The sequence below is a fragment of the Bos mutus genome, chromosome 16 (assembly GCF_027580195.1).
Source record: "Bos mutus isolate GX-2022 chromosome 16, NWIPB_WYAK_1.1, whole genome shotgun sequence".
Taxonomy (NCBI): domain Eukaryota; kingdom Metazoa; phylum Chordata; class Mammalia; order Artiodactyla; family Bovidae; genus Bos; species Bos mutus.
This window is the reverse complement of record NC_091632.1, coordinates 58,727,457-58,747,144: the sequence shown is the minus strand read 5'-3', so window position 1 is coordinate 58,747,144 and position 19,688 is coordinate 58,727,457. Positions and strand designations below refer to the sequence as shown.

Below are 19,688 nucleotides of genomic sequence, written 5' to 3'. Positions count from 1 at the left end.
GAAGGCAATGGCACCCCACTCCAGTACTCTTGCCTGGAAAATCCCATGGATGGAAGAGCCTGATAGGCTACACTCTATGGGGTTGCTCAGAGTCGGACACGACTGAGTGACTTCACTTTCACTTTCCTGCATTGGAGAAGGAAATGGCAACCCACTCCAGTATTCTTGCCTGGAGAATCCCAGGGACGGGGGAGCCTGGTGGACTGCTGTCTCAGAGGTCGCACAGAGTTGGGCACAACTGAAGCGACTTAGCAGCAGCAGCAGGTTGATCATAGCTTTTCTTCCAAGAAGCAAGCGTCTTTTAATTTCATGGCTGAAGTCACCATCTGCAGTGATTTTGGAGCCCAAGAAAATATAGTCTCTCACTGTTTCCATTGTTTCTCCATCTATTTGCCATGAACTGATGGGACTGGATGCCATAATCTTAGTTTTCTGAATGTTGAGTTTTAAGCCAACTTTTTCACTCTCCTCTTTCACTTTCATCAAGAGGCTCTTTAGTTCTTCTTTGCTTTCTTCCATAAGGGTGGTATCATCTGCACATCTGAGGTTATTAATATTTCTCCCAGCAGTCTTGATTCCAGCTTGTCCCTCATCCAGTCCAGCATTTTGCATAATGTACTCTGCATATAAGTTAAATAAGCAGGGTGACAATATACAGCCTTGACGTACTCCTTTCCCTATTTGGAACCAGTCTGTTGTTCCATGTCCAGTTCTAACTGTTGCTTCCTGACCTGAATACAGATTTCTCAAGAGTCAAGTCAGGTGGTCTGGTATTCCCATCTCTTTCAGAATTTTCCACAGTTTGTTGTGATCCACAGTCACAGACTATGGCGTAGTCAATAAAGCAGAAGTAGATGTTTTTCCGGAACTCCCTTGCCTTTTCAATGATCCAATGGATGTCGGCAATTTGATCTCTGGTTCCTCTGCTTTTTCTAAATCCAGCTTGTACAACTGGAAGTTCTTGGTCACATACTGTTGCAGCCTAGCTTGAAGGATTTTGAGCACTACTTTGCTAGCGTGTGAGATGAGTGCAATTGTGCGGTAGTTTGGACATTCTTTGGCATTGCCTTTCTTTGGGACTGGAATGAAAACTGACCTTTTCCAGTCCTGTGGCCATTGCTGAGTGCGTGTGCATGCCTATGTGTAATTAAAATATTGTTAATCCCCACAAAAAGCCTGTAACTGAGTTCTTCTCCTTTTCTCTAGAATGTCAAAATCCACATTCAATTCAAATATAAAAGGTGAAAAGAACTAAGTGAAAATATTCCCTCCCAACCCTTTCCCTCAGATTTCTACTTACTCTCCTAAAATATAATCATTTCTTGAATGTCTTTCTAAACCTATTTTGTGCATATCCAAGGAAAAACATATTATATATGCATTATGCATACACTCCCCGCTCCTGCTCAATGTTTTGCATTTAATGGTGTATTTTGAAGATTAATTCATATTAACACACAAAGACCTTCCTCATTTATTTTTAGTGAGGCATAGTATAACATTGTATGGTTAACTGCATGCACCATTATTTGTTTTAGTTTGTTTGAGGTTTTTACCTCTGGTATGAAACACTAACAGATATGGTCTTAAAAAAAAAAAACAAAATAAAACTGTAACCATAATATAGCACTATTATCACAGTTAAATTAACAACTCCTCAATATCACCACATATCTAATCAGTATCTGAATGAAATGATCACGTGTCAATTTTTAAAACTTTTCACAATTTGAATCACAATCTAAATAAGATGAATAAGCTGTGGGCTTCCCTGGCAGCTCAGTGGTAAAGAATCCACCTGCCAAGGCAGGAGACATAGGTTCCATCTCTGACCCAGGAAGATCCCACATGCCTCGGGCAACTAAGCCCTTGTCAGAAGTATTGAGCCTGTGTTCTACAGCTGAGGAGTGGCAATTACTGAAGTCTCGGGGGCCCTAGGGCCTGTTCTCTGAAACAAGAGAAGCCACCATAATGAGAAGCCTGCTCACAGCAACTAGAGAAGAGCCTGCAAAGTAAGGAAGACCCAGAACAGCCGCGCGCACACACACACACACAAACTAAAATGCTGTAAATACAGTTTGTAAACGACTTAAAATACAAAATCAATAAATTGCAGTTGATTGACGTTTTTTGCAGCCCTTTTAATCTGTCGGTTTTCCCTCTTTTGTTTCTCTTGCATTTTATTTATTAAAGAACTCAGGATGTTGCCCTACAGAATTTCCCACAGTCAAGATCTTGCTGATTCTATGTCTGTGGTGTAGTTTAACATGCTCCTCTGTTCTATTTTCTATACATTAGCATTTGGTTCTAGGTATTTGATCACACTTGGCTGTAGTGTGCATGTGTGGATGTGGTGTTTTACTGAGAATATCCTGTTGGTTATCTTCCTTTTTGTAATCTTAGTCAGTTTCTTTTTTATTGGAGAAGGGGTAACTTAATTTTGAGACAAAATGTCCTCTCAGAAGAGGCGGTGGTTCAAATGACCTGTGATAGATGTAAGGTTGAGCAATGAACTTACAAGAGAAATGGTCACACTAGAATAATTCAGGCAGAACAACAAATTCCTCATGATTTTTCACTCTCAACGAGAGTGATTTCCTTTTTCTTAATTAGCTCTTAATCACCACACGCTCCGCATTTTTTCCTGAGGTATTATTTCGAGGAGGCAGCCAAAAACAGCTCAGTAAATAATTTGCTTTTCAAAATTAAACAAAACTTGGGCAAGTTGCCACTGATTACTGACCAAGGATTCTTGGGCTCAAGCTCCAGCCTCCCCGCGAGGCGCTAAAGCGCAGTCTCATTTCACTTGAGACCTTTCCTGCCTTTTTCACCTTTTCCCGGGGACCAGCACCAGCACCGCGCAGAACAGGCCTCAGGGAGCTGGGACTTGCAGGAACTCGGCATCCCGGCTTGTCGCCGAGTCACATAAAAAGCAGAAACGAGCGCCGCGGAGCAACTGAATCCCGCCCCGCGGAGGGGGCGCCCGCCCACCCCAGCTCCAGGCCGGGGGGCGGGGCCTCGGGACTCCGCCCCGGCCTGCGTCTCCTCTCCCGCCCCTCCGCCGCCGGCTGACACGAGTTGCGGAGCGGCAGTCTTCGCTTTCGCCGCCGCCCAGGAGGAGAGTGGATAGGAGCGAGAGCCCGCCGCTGGCCCGTGAGCCGCCGCCATGGGGAATCGCGTTTCACGGGAAGACTTCGAGTGGGTCTACACCGATCAGCCGCACGCCACTCGGCGCCAGGAGATCCTGGGTGAGGCTCGGGCCCGCGCCCCGTTATGTGCGTGCGCGGCCTCCCGCCACCTGGACGCGCCTTCCCCGCGGCGGCCCCTGCGCGCCCGAGGCCCGTTAAGAGCCCGCTCCCGGCCGCGTCCCGCCGCCGCCCGGGCCCCGGCCCGGCTCGTGAGGGAGGGATTCCCCCGCGCGCCCCCGCCTGGCCGCGCAGACCCGAACCTTCGGCGGGGGAGGCACAGGCGCGCCCTCGAGCGCGGGCGTCCGTTCGGGGACAGGGTTTTCTTCAGCCGGGTTCCCTCGGCCAGACCGCGCTCGAGTAGATCCTCTCGCCCAGAGATACTCGTGCTGCCGGTGGGCGCAGTGATCTCCTCTCCCTTCTCCCTTCCGCCTTCCCCCCTTCCCCGTCTCCCCCCTCCCCCGCCTCTTTCTCTTCCTCTCCCTTCTTCCTCTGCCCGGCGGCCCCGGGCGAAGCCAGGCTGCGAGCGTGTGCGAGGCAGGGCGTGGTCCCGGAGCATCTAGAGGCCCACACGCGGGGCGCGCGGACGCTGGCCGACGCCCGCTAGCGATCCCGGCGCCGGCGGCTGCAGCCTGGGCCCAGGGAGGGGGCTGGTGGTATCCGACCCGTTTGCCCCCAGGGGCCTTTCAGACCGGAAGGGTAACCTTTCCAGGGCCTGGGTCCTGGGGTGCTCACGCTGATCTCGTGAATTCTCACAAATAAGGCTGCGAGAGGGGCAGATTCATGTTTATTTTTCATCCATCACAGTTTTTTTTGGACGAAAAGGCTGTGTGTGGAAGACTTGCCAAGATTAGCCTTCTGGTTCCCTGACTGCTAATTTAGGGCTTTTACATCAGGTTAAACTAGGCCCTAACAACTCTCTGGAGGTGTCAGGCGCTCAGCTGTTTGCAGCTTCTATATTATATAGAGAATTCTCTCATCTCTCCCAGGGTTGTGTTAGGTACTGTGTTGAGTACTTTACAAACATTAACCAATTTAATCTTCCCAGTGACTAGGTCGATGTTACCCCTATTTTAAAGATGTGGTAGGAGTGAATAACTGTTAGAGGGGCATTCTGATTTGGGTTAGATTCTACCACAACGTTTGCTCTTGTTTTGAAAATCTGGAAACTAATGGGTGACAAGTTGAATAGGAGGAATTATTTCTCATACAGAGTATCCGCCTAGTTGTTCTTGTCAGCATCCATTCGCCAAGTGAAAAGAAAAGGCAAGTCCCTGCTCTTTGCTGGAGTAAGGTAGAAATGTCATATTTTCACAAAAGGAAAGGAATTAGACCTTTAAAAACTTCCACAGTCTAGCAGACTCTTCAAAGTTGGCTATTGAACAGCAGTTCGCCTTCTCCAAATTGCCGGCGTCCTGGATAAAGCAACTGTTCCTTTCCAACCAATACTTGTCTCTCAAGTATTAGCAAACAATGGAACCTGAGTTGGGTAATACGTGATCATATAACTAATACATGGGTGAATCTAGATTTAAACCCATATCCTTCTGACACTAGGGACTCTGTTAAATAAATTTATAAATTGTAAAAAAAAAAAAAAGCATTAGTAGATCCTATTGAAATGGATTTTTAAAAATCGAATCAATAAGCTGGGAGCGTGAACATTTATAGTTGCTATTAACGCTACCCCTTTAAGAGACTTTGGTTCTTGGATGCTTTCTTTACTATTTTTAATCAAAATGTGTATTTTGCAAATCACACGTAAGAGATGGCATATAGTACATTTTAATCTATGCCTAATCAATACATGCATAAGAATAATCTGGTCTCAACTCTGTAAAAACAAACACCTGAATACCAAAATGTAGCTATCTGTTTAATATTCAGACAATCAAGGAAGTGAAAAGGTGTTTGTCCATGCTTATCTCAACATGAACCTTTTTTCCACAAACTTATTATCACTGGACCATTTCACTTGGAAAGTAAAAGGACTACAGTATTTCCCGATGAAGATGCTAATCATTTTCTCTGCAGGTGTAAATACTGCTCAGTGTTCCATATCAGCGGTGGAGATGGAATAACCTCAGAAAAGATAAGAATCTGGAGATTTGTTTAAATTATACTTAAATGATGAGATATTTTTGAAATGTGTCAGGTTTTGACAGGGTGAGAGGCACAAGAGAACATGGATATGATAACAGCCAACATCCATACACTAAATTTACAAAATTTATGTACAAAACTAATGAAAGCTATTGATTGGGCCATTTATTGTTGTTTAGTTGGACCAGTACTATTGTTGTTTAGTCGCTCAGTCATGTCCCACTCTCTGCAATCCTGTGGACTGTGTAGCCCACCAGGCTCCTCTGTGCATAGGATTTCCCAGGCAAGCTTACTGGAGTGGTTTGCCATTTCCTTCTTCAGGGCATCTTCCCCACCCAGGGATTGAACCTGCATTTCCTGCATTGACAGGCAGATTCTTTACCACTGAGCCATCAGAAAGTGAAAGTGAAGTGAAAGTAAAAGTCTCAGTAGTGTCTGACTCTTTGCGACCTCATGGGCTGTACAGTCTATGGAATTCTCCAGGCCAGAATACTGGAGTGGGTAGCTTTTCCCTTCTCCAGGGGATCTTCCCAACCCAGGGATCGAACCCAGATGTCCCACATTGCAGGCGGATTTTTAACCAGCTGAGCCACAAGGGAAGCCCAAGAATACTGGAGTGGGTAGCTTATCCCTTCTCCAGCAGATCTTCCCAAACCCAGGAATCGAACTGGGATCTCCTGCATTGCAGGCAGATTCTTTACCATCTGAGCTATCAGGGAAAGGATGATTATTAGTAGGTCATATAATTGCAAGAAATGTTCCCTTTACTGCTGTACTTCTGCTGGGAAACTTTTTTTTTTTAACTGTCTTATTAAGATATAATTCACAAACTGTAAAGTTCCCCCTCCCCCTCCCCTTTTTTGTTTTTGCCCTTGCTGCACAGCATGTGGGATCTTAGTTTTCTGACCAGAAATGGAAGCTGAGCCCCCTTCATTGGAAGTACAGAGTCTTAACCACTAGATCACCAGGGAAATCCCAAAAGCTCACCTATTTAAAGTGTACAATTCAGTGGGGTGTTTTTTTTTTTTTTTTTTTTTAATGTATATATTCACAGTATTAAACCATTCAGTTCAGTTCAGTTCAGTCGCTCAGTCGTGTCCAACTCTTTGCAACCCCATGAATTGCAGTACGCCAGGCCTCCTTGTCCATCACCAACTCCTGGAGATCACCCGAACTCACATCCATCAAGTCGGTACTGCAATCTAATTTTTAGAAAGTTCTTGTCACCCCAAGAAGAAACCCTATATTCATTAGCATTGAATATATCCTTCACTCACACTGCCCAGTCCTGGGCAAACACTAATCTTTGTTTCTGTGGATTTTACTGTTCTGGACATTTCTTATGAATGAGGTCATAATACTTGGTCTTTCGTGACTGACTTCTCTCACTTAGCACGATGTTTTCAAGGTTCACGCATGTTGCAGCATGTATCAGTACTCCATTCCTCTTTGTAGCCAAGTAATTTTTGTGACTTCCCTGGTGGCTCAGAGGTTAAAGTGTCTGCCTGCAATGTGGGAGACCTGGGTTCGATCCCTGGGTTGGGAAGATCCCCTGGAGAAGGAAATGGCACCCCACTCCAGTATTCCTGCCTGGAGAATCCCATGGACGGAGGAGCCTGGTGGGCTACAGTCCACGAGTCCATGTGTCCACAGACACGACTGAGCAACTTCACTCACTCACTCAATTTTTGTGTATGGTGTAAGAGAGAGGTCCAGTTTTATTCTTTTACATGTGGATGACCAGTTGTTCCAGCACCATTTGTTGAAAAGACTATTCTTTGTCCTGTTTAATTATATTGGCATCCTAGTGTTGATTTTTTATATACTAGAGTCGGACACAACTGACGTGACTTAGCAGCAGCAGCAGCAGCACACCTGCAAAACGTGTGTTATCTTCTATCTTTTGTCAGATATGTCCATTTAATCAAATTTTATTTAAACTAAAAATGCTGGAGCTCTAAATAGAAATAACATTTTAATACAAAAGAATTACTACTTATTCACCAATGAACTGAATACTTTGTTATTTTATGTTTGAACAACTGTTGGACGTACCCATATTTAAATGAAATACTTACTTGAGCTCTTAATTTATCCCAGGATAATTAGTTTTAGACTCAAAACCCATAAGATTACTTTTTTTGACCCATTGCCTACAAAATTGTTAACACTGATGAAATGGACTAACAGCAAGAAAGATGAGAAGTTAGGGATAGGAGAGGGGAAAGGAAAGGAACAAGAATTACCTTGAATTAACCCGACCCTTATATATGTGAAACTGGACTTACCTTCCTGTCCTGCATTTTAAGCTAGAATTCTTCATTTCACTTTTAGAGAAAAGAAGGTGAAGCTGCTCCTCTTCTTTTTGTTGTGCTGGGTTAAACATACTTGCCAACCCACAAAACCAAAGTGTGTATCTGGGCTTCCATTACCTGGAGTGGCAGGATACGGAGAAGAATCTGCATTTGCCTCTAGGCAATACTTCCCTGAATTACTAGCATATTCCATAATACTTGGTTAGATATTTGTGTGTGAAGTCAACAAATAATAATCTAACACAAATTAGCATTGTTCAGTCCTAATGCAGAAGGAAAGGAAAGAAAGAGGCATTGTGAATCGATAAAAGTTCTTTAGAATCTACACTAATTTGAGATAACTAGAAGTCTACATTGGCAGAAATTTATACATCTAAACATTTGAAAATACAGAAATGGCTAGAAGTTACAACAAACTGGCAAGTAGAAGTGACTTGGTCAGTATAAGGAAATTATAAAACCTAAATCAGATACATCAGTTTATCAGACTATGATTGCCACTTTGTAAAACTTACAAATTTAACATACAAAAAATTTTTTTTTTTTCTTTCTTTTTTTTTTTTTTGAGTGCAAGGGCCACACCGACGCCCGCGTGCCCTCCTCCCTCCCCCCACCGCCCGGGGCAGAGGGAAGGGACACGAGCGCGCCGCCGGCCCCCCCGGCCCCGCGCGTCCCCCCCTGGGAAAGGGGTAACATACAAAAATTTTTAAGAGTGAAAAGGGAACTGCTGCTGCTGCTAAGTCATTTCAGTCGTGTCCGACTCTGTGCGACCCCATAGGCGGCAGCCCACCAGGCTCCCCAGTCCCTGGGATTCTCCAGGCAAGAACACTGGAGTGGGTTGCCATTTCCTTCTCCAATGCATGAAAGTGAAAAGTGAAAGTGAAGTTGCTCAGTCGTGTCCGACTCTTTGCAACCCCATGGACTGCAGCCTACCAGGCTCCTCCATCCATGGGATTTTCTAGGTAAGAGTACTGGAGTGGGGTGCCATCGCCTTCTCCAGAAAAGGGAACTAGATAACATTTATTCATGTTGTGACTATCTTTCTGTTAATGTATGAGGGTCTAGATTTTGAGGCTCATTTTTTCCTACAAAAATTCTCAAATTTGTTGTGACATGATATTTAGTAACTTTACTGTTAGAATATACTTCTTCCCAGGACTTCCCTGGCAGTCTAGTGGTTAAGATTTCGCCTTCCACCCTGAAGGAGGGCATGGCAACCCACTCCAGTATCCTTGCCTGGGCCCTGGACAGAGGAACCTGGCAGGCTACAGTCCAGAGTTGCAAAGAGTCAGAAGGGACTTAGAACCCATGCATACTCTATTTAAAGAAAAAAAAAGACTTCCAATGCAGGGGGTGTTGGTTCCATCCCTAGTTAGAGAGCTAAGATGAAACAGAAGTGGTATGATAACAAATTCAATAGACATTAAAAATAGTCCACATCAAAATATACCTATTTTTAAAAAAGCATATACCCCTTCCCTGTAGTAGATGAACATTTGATAGTCTCAAAGAGAGCATATGATTTGGAAAAATTTAATTGATGTGTAAATTGATATTAGTTTAATTGCAGAACTGTTATGCACTTTTCTCAGGCTTTGATTTTTTTGTTTGTTTTTTTTCCTTACAGCAAAGTATCCAGAGATAAAATCCTTAATGAAGCCTGATTCCAACTTGATATGGATTGTAATTATGATGGTTCTCACTCAGTTTGTTGCATTTTACTTAGTAAAGGACTTAGACTGGAAATGGGTCCTGTTTTGGGCATATGCCTTTGGCAGCTGCGTTAATCATTCAATGACTCTGGCTATTCATGAAGTTTCCCACAACAGCGCCTTTGGCCATTACAAAGCTATGTGGAATCGTTGGTTTGGAATATTTGCCAATCTCCCTATCGGTGTCCCATATTCAGTTTCCTTTAAGAGATATCACATGGATCATCATCGATACCTCGGAGGTGACGGCATCGATGTGGATATTCCAACCGACTTTGAAGGCTGGTTCTTCTGTACTACTTTTAGAAAGTTTATATGGGTCATCCTTCAGCCTCTCTTTTATGCTTTTCGACCTCTGTTCATCAACCCCAAACCAATCTCCTATCTGGAAATAATCAATACTGTGATCCAGATCACTTTTGACATCGTGGTTTACTATGTTTTGGGAGTTAAATCTTTAGTCTACATGTTGGCAGCCTCCTTATTTGGCCTAGGTTTGCACCCGATTTCTGGACATTTTATAGCTGAACATTATATGTTCTTAAAGGGACATGAAACTTATTCATATTATGGGCCTCTGAATTTACTCACCTTCAATGTGGGTTACCATAATGAACACCACGACTTTCCCAACATTCCCGGAAAAAGCCTTCCCCTGGTAAGTAAAGGATTTTATACATGTTCTAATTTCTGATGGTTCTGTGATCACAATTAGTCTTGACTTGCTCATTTAAAATGAAATGTAGTATATTTTGTCCATCTAGGCAGTTCATCAAAGAAAACAGCAAGAGTCTTAAAAGTCATGAGTTGGGCAGCCTAATTTTACAGACCTCACTGTCCTGGATCCCTAAGCCTTGTGGTGACACATAAAGTTTAGAGTGTTCGGGGGGTCTGTATAATCAACTGACATGTAAAGTAATTCAGAAATGGAAAATGAAATTCCCTCTGTGGAGGCAGCAAAAATTTACATAACCTTTATCACTGTTAAACTAAATACACTTAGCTAAAGTTTGTGTTGGTTTATTGTGAAATACAAATACTCTGCATAATTGCTCTGCAGAATAAGTGAATGTCAGTTTCCAGTGGTGCAGACATCCCACAGGCAGGGACCATCCGTTTCCCGTCACAGTAGACTTTTATCTTACTGCTTGTGGAGTAAATGAAAGGCAGCATATTGACTTTCATCCTTCCTCAAAGGATAATCCTCTCCAAACTTCAGTTATATTTCTGATGAATTCACTTATTAGACTTTCCATCCTCAGAATGGATAGCTTTTACAGTTCCATTACCAAAAAATGTTTCTGTAATTCTAAAAAGGGGAAGTTGTAGGAGATGTAGTATCAATTTTTCATGATTTTTTATTTTTTTAGCTGTGATATTAAGGAAACCATAACCAGATATTTTATGCTAGCATATCTACTCACCCAAATTTTATAGATTTCATCTTAAGTTTTTAACTGTTGACTGTTTACAAACTTGCATACAGCATGACAACTAAATATAACATTTGATTATTGATTGGATTACTAGTTGAGGAAAGAAAAATCTAGAAAGGACATTGAGTTAGTGGGAAGTTTTGAATATGAACCACATAATAGTAATACTGTGTCAGTGTTAAGTTTCTTGGGTGTGGAATGCTATTATGGTTTTGTCGGGAAATGTCCTTGTTCTTGGGCTTCCCAGGTGGCTAAGTGGCAAAGAATCCGCTTGCAAGTGCAGGAGATGCAGGTTCGATCCCTGGGTTGGGAAGATCCCCTGGAGGAGAAAATGGCAACCCATCCCAGTATTCTTGCTGGGAAAATCCTATGGACAGAGGAGCCTGGCAGGCACCAGTCCATGGGGTTGCAAAGACTCAGACACGACTGATGACATAACTTTTTCTTAGGAGATATGTATTGAATATTTAGGGTGAAATATTCAGAGTAAGTTTGCACATAACATCTGCAACTTCTCTTCCAGCAAAGAGCAAAGTATGTGATTTATATCATATATGGAGAGAGAGAGAGAAAGTAGCTGTGGCATAGTGTTAATTGGTGGACCTAAATGAAGAGCATATGGCTGATGGTTTTGTTGTTCTTTCAACTTTTCTGTCGGTTTTGTGTTTTCAAAATAAAATGGGGGAAATCACCACACAGCTGGCTGAAAACAGTTTTGAACGTGGTGTGATGTGCCCGTGTGGCTACTTAGTGTCATTTTGGTTGGAGAGTGTGCCCACCTTTGCTCACCTCTTCCCTGCCTAGGAAAGTACATTTTTGTATTTTTAAGAGATTAGGGCTTCTTAGGCGGCTCACTGGTAAAGAATCTGCCTGCAATGCAGGAGACACAGTTTCGATCCCTGGGTCAGGAAGATCCCCTGGAGAAGGAAATGTCAACCCACTCTAGTATTCTTGCCTGGAAAACCCCATGGATGGAGAAGCCTGGTGGGCTACAGTCCATGGGCTCGCAAAAAGAGTTGGACATGACATGGTTTAAGGAGAAAGCTGGTCACCTTTGAACAAAATAATTCACCTTTTCCAACATAAGCCACATATTTTGACTTGTAATTTTCTTGAGCAGTCTGTAAGCTGAAAACTTAGGTCAGCTTAAACATTACCTGCTCATGGTTCATCAGTGAGAATTTATTTCCCACTCCATTCCACACATAGCTGAACTAATAGACATTCTCAAAGTTCTCTGGTCTTCCTTTCCTGCCTGTTCTATTGTGTATGCCAAGAAGTACCTTGTTCTGCAATAGTTGTGTTGCAGTAATTATGTTGCATGTAACGATCACATGGTTAGTTAATAGATATGCATAACAAGGTTTCTTTCAACATCTCTATTGAAAGGTAACTCATAGATACAATTCATACACTTACAATGTGCAAATTCAGTGGTTTTTAGATTGTTCAGAGCCTTACAAACATCACTGCAATCACATTTTGTTGAAATCAGTGTTTTACTCCGCACTAACTAGTCTTGCTTGCTAATCACACTGGCCATAGTCATTTTTTTAAAAAAGACATCCTTAACGTGAGGTGGCTGAATTGTACGTTTGATAAGTGATTAATTTCTAACTGGCATGCCACAATAATTCATAGGTATTTGCAGGCAGGTTCCTTAATGGCAGCGTCAAGTGGTGCCTTTAAACCCTGCAATGCCAGTCATTCAGTATGACATTTAAGAAACATCAAGTTGATTGGATTGCAAGTATTTGTTATTAAAAGATGGCAAGTGCCACATTTACAAGTAAGCTAATAAACTACAAGTAAATTTACAAGTAAACTAATCCCTCAGAGCTTGTTGAAAAGAGTCAGTAATCCTAGAGGGTCAAAGATGGTTTATTCCAAAAATGTAAACTGCTTTCTGTTTAGAATTCCCAAAGCTGCTGCTGTTACTTATTTATTTAAGAGGGAGGTAGGAGAAAGTTTCATGGTTTCTTTTCTGAGTGTGCATGTCAGACATCCATCTGTCATCTTTAATAGGACTCTGTTAACACTCATTATTCATCTTGCTGTATTTTTTCCCTTCTAGGTGAGGAAAATAGCTGCTGAGTACTATGACAACCTCCCCCACTACAATTCCTGGATAAAAGTGCTATATGATTTTGTGACGGATGATACAATAAGTCCCTATTCGAGAATGAAGAGGCATCTGAAAGGCAACGAGGTTCAGGAGTAAATGTCATTAAGACCAAAGGAACTCCTCTCTGAAACTTGATCATAACTGACAAAGTGGAATTTTTGAATTATTAAGACCAACTATGTTTAGAAGCTGCCCTCATACAAATTCAGAGTGTGATCTTCATAGTGTCAAGAAGCTAATCTGGCTTTAAAGAGTCCATCTGCGCAGTGTTCAGCTTTACTCATTATATTACCACTGTGGTGGATGTTTTCACTTAGGTCTGACCCTTTGTAAGCATATCATAAAAAAAGCTTTTAAAAAGCTATTTCTAGTATGTTGTTTTCACTATAAGGATTTACTTTATTAAAATCGCTAATAAACTGAGCTATTAATCACAATACATAGTGTTTATCACTTTTTTTTTTAATTGACTATCTTTATAATCACAGACTGGGGTGAGCTTACCGAGTCCAGCACAAGCTTACTCATAAATAAGGACATTATTGAATTCAGTCATGTCCAACAACTCAACTTCCTTTTCTGCGTGGACTCTCAGATTAGAAGTAGCTTTACTGATAATTTTATGTCATTTCATTTCAGCAGAAACTGGTTGGGTCTGATGGTAGATGGCTGGTGTCAAGTAGCCAGTATTGGGGGTTGTTAGGCTGGTATTCCTGGTGACCTGAAACATGTCACTCAGGTATATTTATTGTAATACAGTGAACTATTTTAAAAGTAATCTTCAGTATCAAAGAAGTCAAATAGTCTACGATTTGTACACAACACCAACCCTCCGGTGTACTGAAGATGAGATACTATAAAATTCCTACTTGTGTAATTCTCAGCTGTATTACACTTTTGCCTACTGGTGGTGAATAGCACAATACTCACGCTCAAAAGTATTGGTTTCTCACAGATCTAATTTTGGGGGACAAAGTACACGTTTAGAGTCATAACAGAAGCAACTTTACGATTCAGATGTACACGCTGAGTCAAGTAAAAGTATCTGGTAAAACCTACCGACAGGTTTGATGCTAAGTGGGCCCTACGTTCTCACTGAACCCTCCACTCCCCTCGCCTGTACAACTCTGGCTGCAGCTGCCAGACCAATGCTGAAAGCCCCTAGATCTCCTGCCGGGTCAGCCCTCTCTCGGTTCCATTTTCTGCTGGGTCTGGAGAGGGGGTGCCTCGTTGTCCTTCCCCAAACCTGTTGGTTCTGCTTGTACCTCTTGCTTGGTGGAGGTTTTGGCCTCCTAGCATCTCTGGGCCTGTCTGGCTCCCATCTGCAAACTATGGCCATTCTTTGTGTCACTGGCAGTGACTTTTCCAAAGGGAGAAGGAGGAGTCGGGGGTAGGGAGAGGGCATAGGAAGGCTGGGCTGCAGAGCCTTGAAGGCACAAGGACAGGTCCTGAGACAAGGATCCCATCAGGTCAGGTGTCACTTTTGGACTCTCCAACCAATGCTTACCTAATCATTTGTGCTTCAGTCACTCAGGCTTGTCTGACTCTTTGCGACCCCGTGAACCACAGCACGCCAGGCCTCCCTGTCCATCACCAACTCCTGGAGTTCACCCAAACTCATGTCCATTGAATTGATGATGCCATCCAACCATCTCATCCTCTGTCGTCCCCTTCTCTCACCTTCAGTCTTTCCCGGCATCAGGGACTTTTCAAATGAGTCAGCTCTTCACATCAGGTGCCCAAAGTATTGGAGTTTCAGCTTCAACATTAGTCCTTCCAATGAACATTCAAGACTGATTTCCTTTAGGATGGACTGCTTGGATCTCCTTGCAGTCCAGGGGACTGTCAAGAGTCTTATCCAACACCACAGTTCAAAAGCATCAGTTCTTCAGCACTCAGCTTTCTTTATAGTCCAGCTCTCACATTCATATATGACTACTGGAAAAACCATAGCCTTGACTAGATGGACCTTTGTTGGCAAAGTAATATCTTTGCTTTTTAATATGCTGTCTAGGTTGGTCATATTGGAGAAGGAAGTGGCAACCCACTCCAGTGTTCTTGCCTGGAGAATCCCAGGGATGGGGGAGCCTAGTGGGCTGCCGTCTACGGGGTCATGCAGAGTCTAACATGACTAAAGTGACTTAGCAGGTTGCTCATAACTTTTCTTCCAGGGAGTAAGCGTCTTTTTATTTCATGGCTGCAGTCACCATCTGCAGTGATTTTGGAGCCCCCCAAAATAAAGTCTGCCACGGTTTCCACTGTTTCTCCATTTGCCATGAAGTGATAGGACCAGATGCCATGATCTTAGTTTTCTGAATGTTGAGCTTTAAGCCAACTTTTTCACTCTCCAATTTCACTTTCATCAAGAGGCTCTGTAGTTTTTCTTCATTTTCTGCCATAAGGGTGGTGTCATCTGCATATCTGAGGTTATTGATATTTCTCCCAGCAATCTTGATTCCAGCTTGTGCTTCATCCAGCCCAGCATTTCTCACAATGTATTCTGCATAGAAGTTAAATAAGCACGGTGACAATATACAGCCTTGACGTACTCCTTTTCCTATTTGGAACCAGTCTGTTGTTCCATGACCAGTTCTAATTCTTGCTTCCTGACCTGCATACAGGTTTCTCAAGAGTCAGGTCAGGTGGTCTGGTATTCCCATCTCTTGAAGAATTTTCCACAGTTTATTGTGATCCACACAGTCAAAGGCTTTGGCACAGTAAAGCAGAAATAGATGTTTTTCTGGAACTCTCATGCTTTTCGATGATCCAGCGGATGTTGGCAATTTGATCTCTGGTTCCCCTGCCTTTTCTAAAAGCAGCTTGAATATCTGGAAGTTCACGATTCATGTATTATTGAAGCCTGGCTTGGAGAATTTTGAGCATTACTTTGCTAGCGTGTGAGATGAGTGCAATTGTGTGGTAGTTTGAGCATTCTTTGGCATTGCCTTTCTTAGGGATTGGAATGAAAACTGACTTTTTCCAGTCCTGTGGCCACTGCTGAGTTTTCCACATTTGCTGGCATATTGAGTGCATCACTTTCACAGCATCATCTTAGAGGATTTGACATAGCTCCACTGGAATTCCATCACCTCCACTAGCTTTGTTCGTAGTGATGCTTCCTAAGACCCCCTTAACTTCACATTCCAGGATGTCTGGCTCTAGGTGAATGATCACACCATCATGACTATCTGGGTCGTGAAGATTTTTTTTTGTACAGTTTTTCTGTGTATTCTTGCCACCTCTTCTTAATATCTTCTGCTTCTGTTTGGTCCATACCATTTCTGTCCTTTATTGAGCCCATCTTTGCATGAAATGTTCCCTTGATATCTCTAATTCTCTTGAAGAGATCTCTAGTCTTTCCCATTCTATTGGTTTCCTTGATTTCTTTGCTTTGTTCACTTAGGAAGGCTTTCTTATCTCTCCTTGCTATTCTTTGGAACTCTGCATTCAAATGGGTATATCTTTCCTTTTCTCCTTTGCATTTTGCTTCTCTTCTTTTCACAGCTATGTGTAAGGCCTCCTCAGACAGCCATTTTGCTTTTTTGCATTTCTTTTTCTTGGGGATGGTCTTGATTCCTGTCTCCTGTACAATGTCATGAATCTCTGTCCATAGTACATCAGGCACTTTGTCTATCAGATCTAATCCCTTGAATCTATTTCTCACTTCCACTGTATAACATTTAGGGATTTGATTTAGGTCATACCTGAATGGTCTAGTGGTTTTCCATACTTTTTTCAATTCAAGTCTGAATTTGGCAATAAAGAGTTCATGATCTGAGCCACAGTCAGCTCCTGGTCTTGTTTTTGCTGACTGTATAGAGCTTCTCCATCTTTGGCTGCAAAGAATATAATCAATCCAATTTCAGTGTTTACCATCTGGTGATGTCCATGTGTAGAGTCTTCCCTTAAGAGGGTGTTTGCTATGACAGATGGTAGGCACTGGTGTGGCTGTGAGGAGATACCCTACATCCAAGGCCAAAGGAGAAGCCCCAGCAAGATGGTAGGAGGGGTGAATTCGTGTTTAGAATCAAACCCCTTTCCCGCCATAGATGCTCAGAGGGCTCAAACAAACCTTGCACACACCAGGACCCAGAGACGCCACAAAGGCTGAGACTGAACTGTGTTTGAGCATCTCCTGTGGAGCTACGGGTCGGCAGTGGTCTGCTGCAGGGACAGGGGCTCTGGGTGTGGGTATGGCATAAGTCCTCTTGGAGGAAGTCACCATTAACCCCACCATAGAGCTGCCAGAACTTACACAGGACTGGGAAATAGACTCTTGGAGGGCACAACAGAACCTTGTTCACCAGGACCCAGGAGAAAGGAACAGTGACCCCACAGGAGACTGTCCCGGACTTGCCTGTGGGTGTCCAGGAGCCTCCAGTGAAGGCGTGGGTCAGAGGTGGCCCGCTGCAGGGTTGGGGGCATGGATTGTAGCAGTATATGCATGGGATCTTTTGAGGGAGGTCACCATTCATTACCTCCACCATAGTTTGGCCCCAGGTAAATAGCAGAGAGGGAATAGCTCCACCCATCAACAGAAAATTGGATTAAAGATTTACTGAGCATGGCCCTGCCCATCAGAACAAGACCCAGGATCCCCCTCAGTCAGTATCTCCCATCAGGAAGCTTCCTTAAGCCTCTTGTCCTTCTCCATCAGAGGGCAGACAGACTGAAAACCACAATCACAAAAACTAACCAATCTGATCACATGGACCACAGCCTTGTCTAACTCAATGAAACTATGAGCTATGCCATGTAGGGCCACCCAAGACGGACGGGTCATGGTGGAGAGTTCTGACAAAACGTGGTCCACTGGAGAAGGGAATGGCAGACCACTTCAGTATTCCTGCCTTGAGAACCACATGAACAGGCAAAAAGATAGGACACTGAAAGAAGTCCCCAGGTCGGTAGGTGCCAAATATGCTACTAGAGATCAGTGGAGAAATAACTCCGGAGAGAATGAAGAGACGGAGCCAAAGCAAAAACAACACCCAGTTGTGGATGTAACTGGTGATGGAAGCAAGGTTCAATGCTGTAAAGAGCAATATTGCATAGGAACCTGGAATGTTAGGTCCATGAATCAAGGCAAATTGGAAGTGGTCAAACAGGAGATGGCAAGAGTGAACGTCAACATTCTAGGAATCAGCAAACTAAAATGGACTGGAATGGGTGAATTTAACTCAGATGACCATTATATCTACTACTGTGGGCAAGAATCCCTTAGAAGAAATGGAGTAGCCATCACAGTCAACAAGAGTCCAAAATGCAGTACTTGGATGCAGTCTCAAAAATGACAGAATGATCTCTGTTCGTTTCGAAGGCACACCATTCAGTATCACAATAATCCAAGTCTATGCCCCGACCAGTGACGCTGAAGAAGCTGACATTGAACAGTTCTATGAAGACCTATAAGGCCTTCTAGAATTAACACCCAAAAGAGATGTCCTTTTCATTATAGGGGACTGGAATGCAAAAGTAGGAAGTCAAGAAACACCTGGCTGCTGCTAAGTCACTTCAGTGGTGTCCGACTCTGTGCGACCCCATAGGCAGCAGCCCACCAGGCTCCCCCGTCCCTGGGATTCTCCAGGCAAGAACACTGGAATGGGTTGCCATTTCCTTCTCCAATGCAGGAAAGTGAAAAGTGAAAGTGAAGTTGCTCAGTTGTGTCCGACTCTTCGCAACCCCACGGACTGCAGCCTACTAGGCTCCTCCACCCATGGGAATTTTCCAGGCAAGAGTACTAGAGTGGGGTGCCATTGCCTTCTCCAAGAAACACCTGGAATAACAGTAACAGGCAAATTTCTCCTTGGAGTATAGAATGAAGCAGGGCAAAGGCTTAATAGAGTTCTGCCAAGAGAATGCACTGCTCATAGCAAACACCCTCTTCCAACATTTGTGCTTACCATGTACTATTTAAATACACAGTTTGTTTTCCCCCTGATGCTGTAACTTAAGGGCTGGGATGATCTTTTATTTCTCTGTTGCCCAAGCCTAGCAGGGTCAGTGCTTGGCTTGAAGTGCTTGATGAATGGAGACCAATAGAGGTTATTAAAACTTCAGAAGCTTTTCATTGAAAACAGAGGCAAAGTTCAAGATAGAGGGCATATGGATAACCTTTGAATGTGGTATACTGAACACAGTGGACATTTATTGAGAATTCTATTATTCACTAGCCCTGAACTAAGGTTTTTAATTAATTATCTTATTCTATTCTCAACATGGCTGTGATGTAGGAAAGAAAAAAAGTTGAAAATGTTAGCTGGGTCTGACTCTTTGCAACCTCATGGACTGTAGCCCACCAGGCTCCTCTGTCCATGAAATTCTCCAGGCAAGAATACTGGAGTAGGTTGGCATTCCCTTCTCCAGGAGATCTTCCCGACCAAGGGATCGAACCTGGTCTCCTGCATTGCAGGCAGACTCTTTACCATCTGAGCCACCAGGGAAGCAGTTAGCATTATTAGTATCTTCATTTTATAGATGAGAAGACTGAGCCTCAGAGAGATTAAGTAACTGGCACAAGGTCACACTTGGAGACAGGATGTGAGATTGAGACAGTGACTGGAGAACCCAGACTCTACCGAGCTTCACGGGGCTTATCTAATGAGCCTAGTCCTGCAGCGGGAGCATGAAGGAACACATGTTCCCATGTGTTATCAAATGTGTGTTCATTCCACTGCCTGGTGGACCCCTTCCTGTGTGCCAGCAGTTTGGGCTATATTTCTGGGAGGGGGTTTGACTTTTGACAATCAAAAATTCTTTTTTATTTTTTTCTAAGAGGTCAGCTTTGGATTGAACATTACAAAATAGAAATA

General features: G+C 43.3%; 1 protein-coding gene across 1 annotated transcript; it reads left to right on the top strand.

Annotated features, from left to right (window-relative positions):
- The first annotated feature begins 3,051 nt into the window (after window positions 1-3,051).
- Window positions 3,052-13,313, top strand: DEGS1 (delta 4-desaturase, sphingolipid 1). The gene is made up of 3 exons (XM_070385452.1): window positions 3,052-3,248; window positions 9,231-9,973; window positions 12,826-13,313. Exons 1-3 carry the CDS (start codon window positions 3,167-3,169, stop codon window positions 12,970-12,972), a joined length of 972 nt encoding a protein of 323 aa, XP_070241553.1. The 5' UTR covers window positions 3,052-3,166; the 3' UTR covers window positions 12,973-13,313.
- Window positions 13,314-19,688: the final 6,375 nt, after the last annotated feature.

What these genes read in the sequence shown, in the direction of transcription:
- DEGS1 (XM_070385452.1), top strand. Translation starts at nt 3,167, where the DNA reads ATGGGGAATCGCGTTTCACGGGAAGACTTCGAGTGGGTCTACACCGAT. An exon ending in TCGGCGCCAGGAGATCCTGG is followed by an intron (nt 3,249 to 9,230) that starts GTGAGGCTCGGG and finishes TTTTCCTTACAG; the next exon opens with CAAAGTATCCAGAGATAAAA. An exon ending in CCGGAAAAAGCCTTCCCCTG is followed by an intron (nt 9,974 to 12,825) that starts GTAAGTAAAGGA and finishes TTTCCCTTCTAG; the next exon opens with GTGAGGAAAATAGCTGCTGA.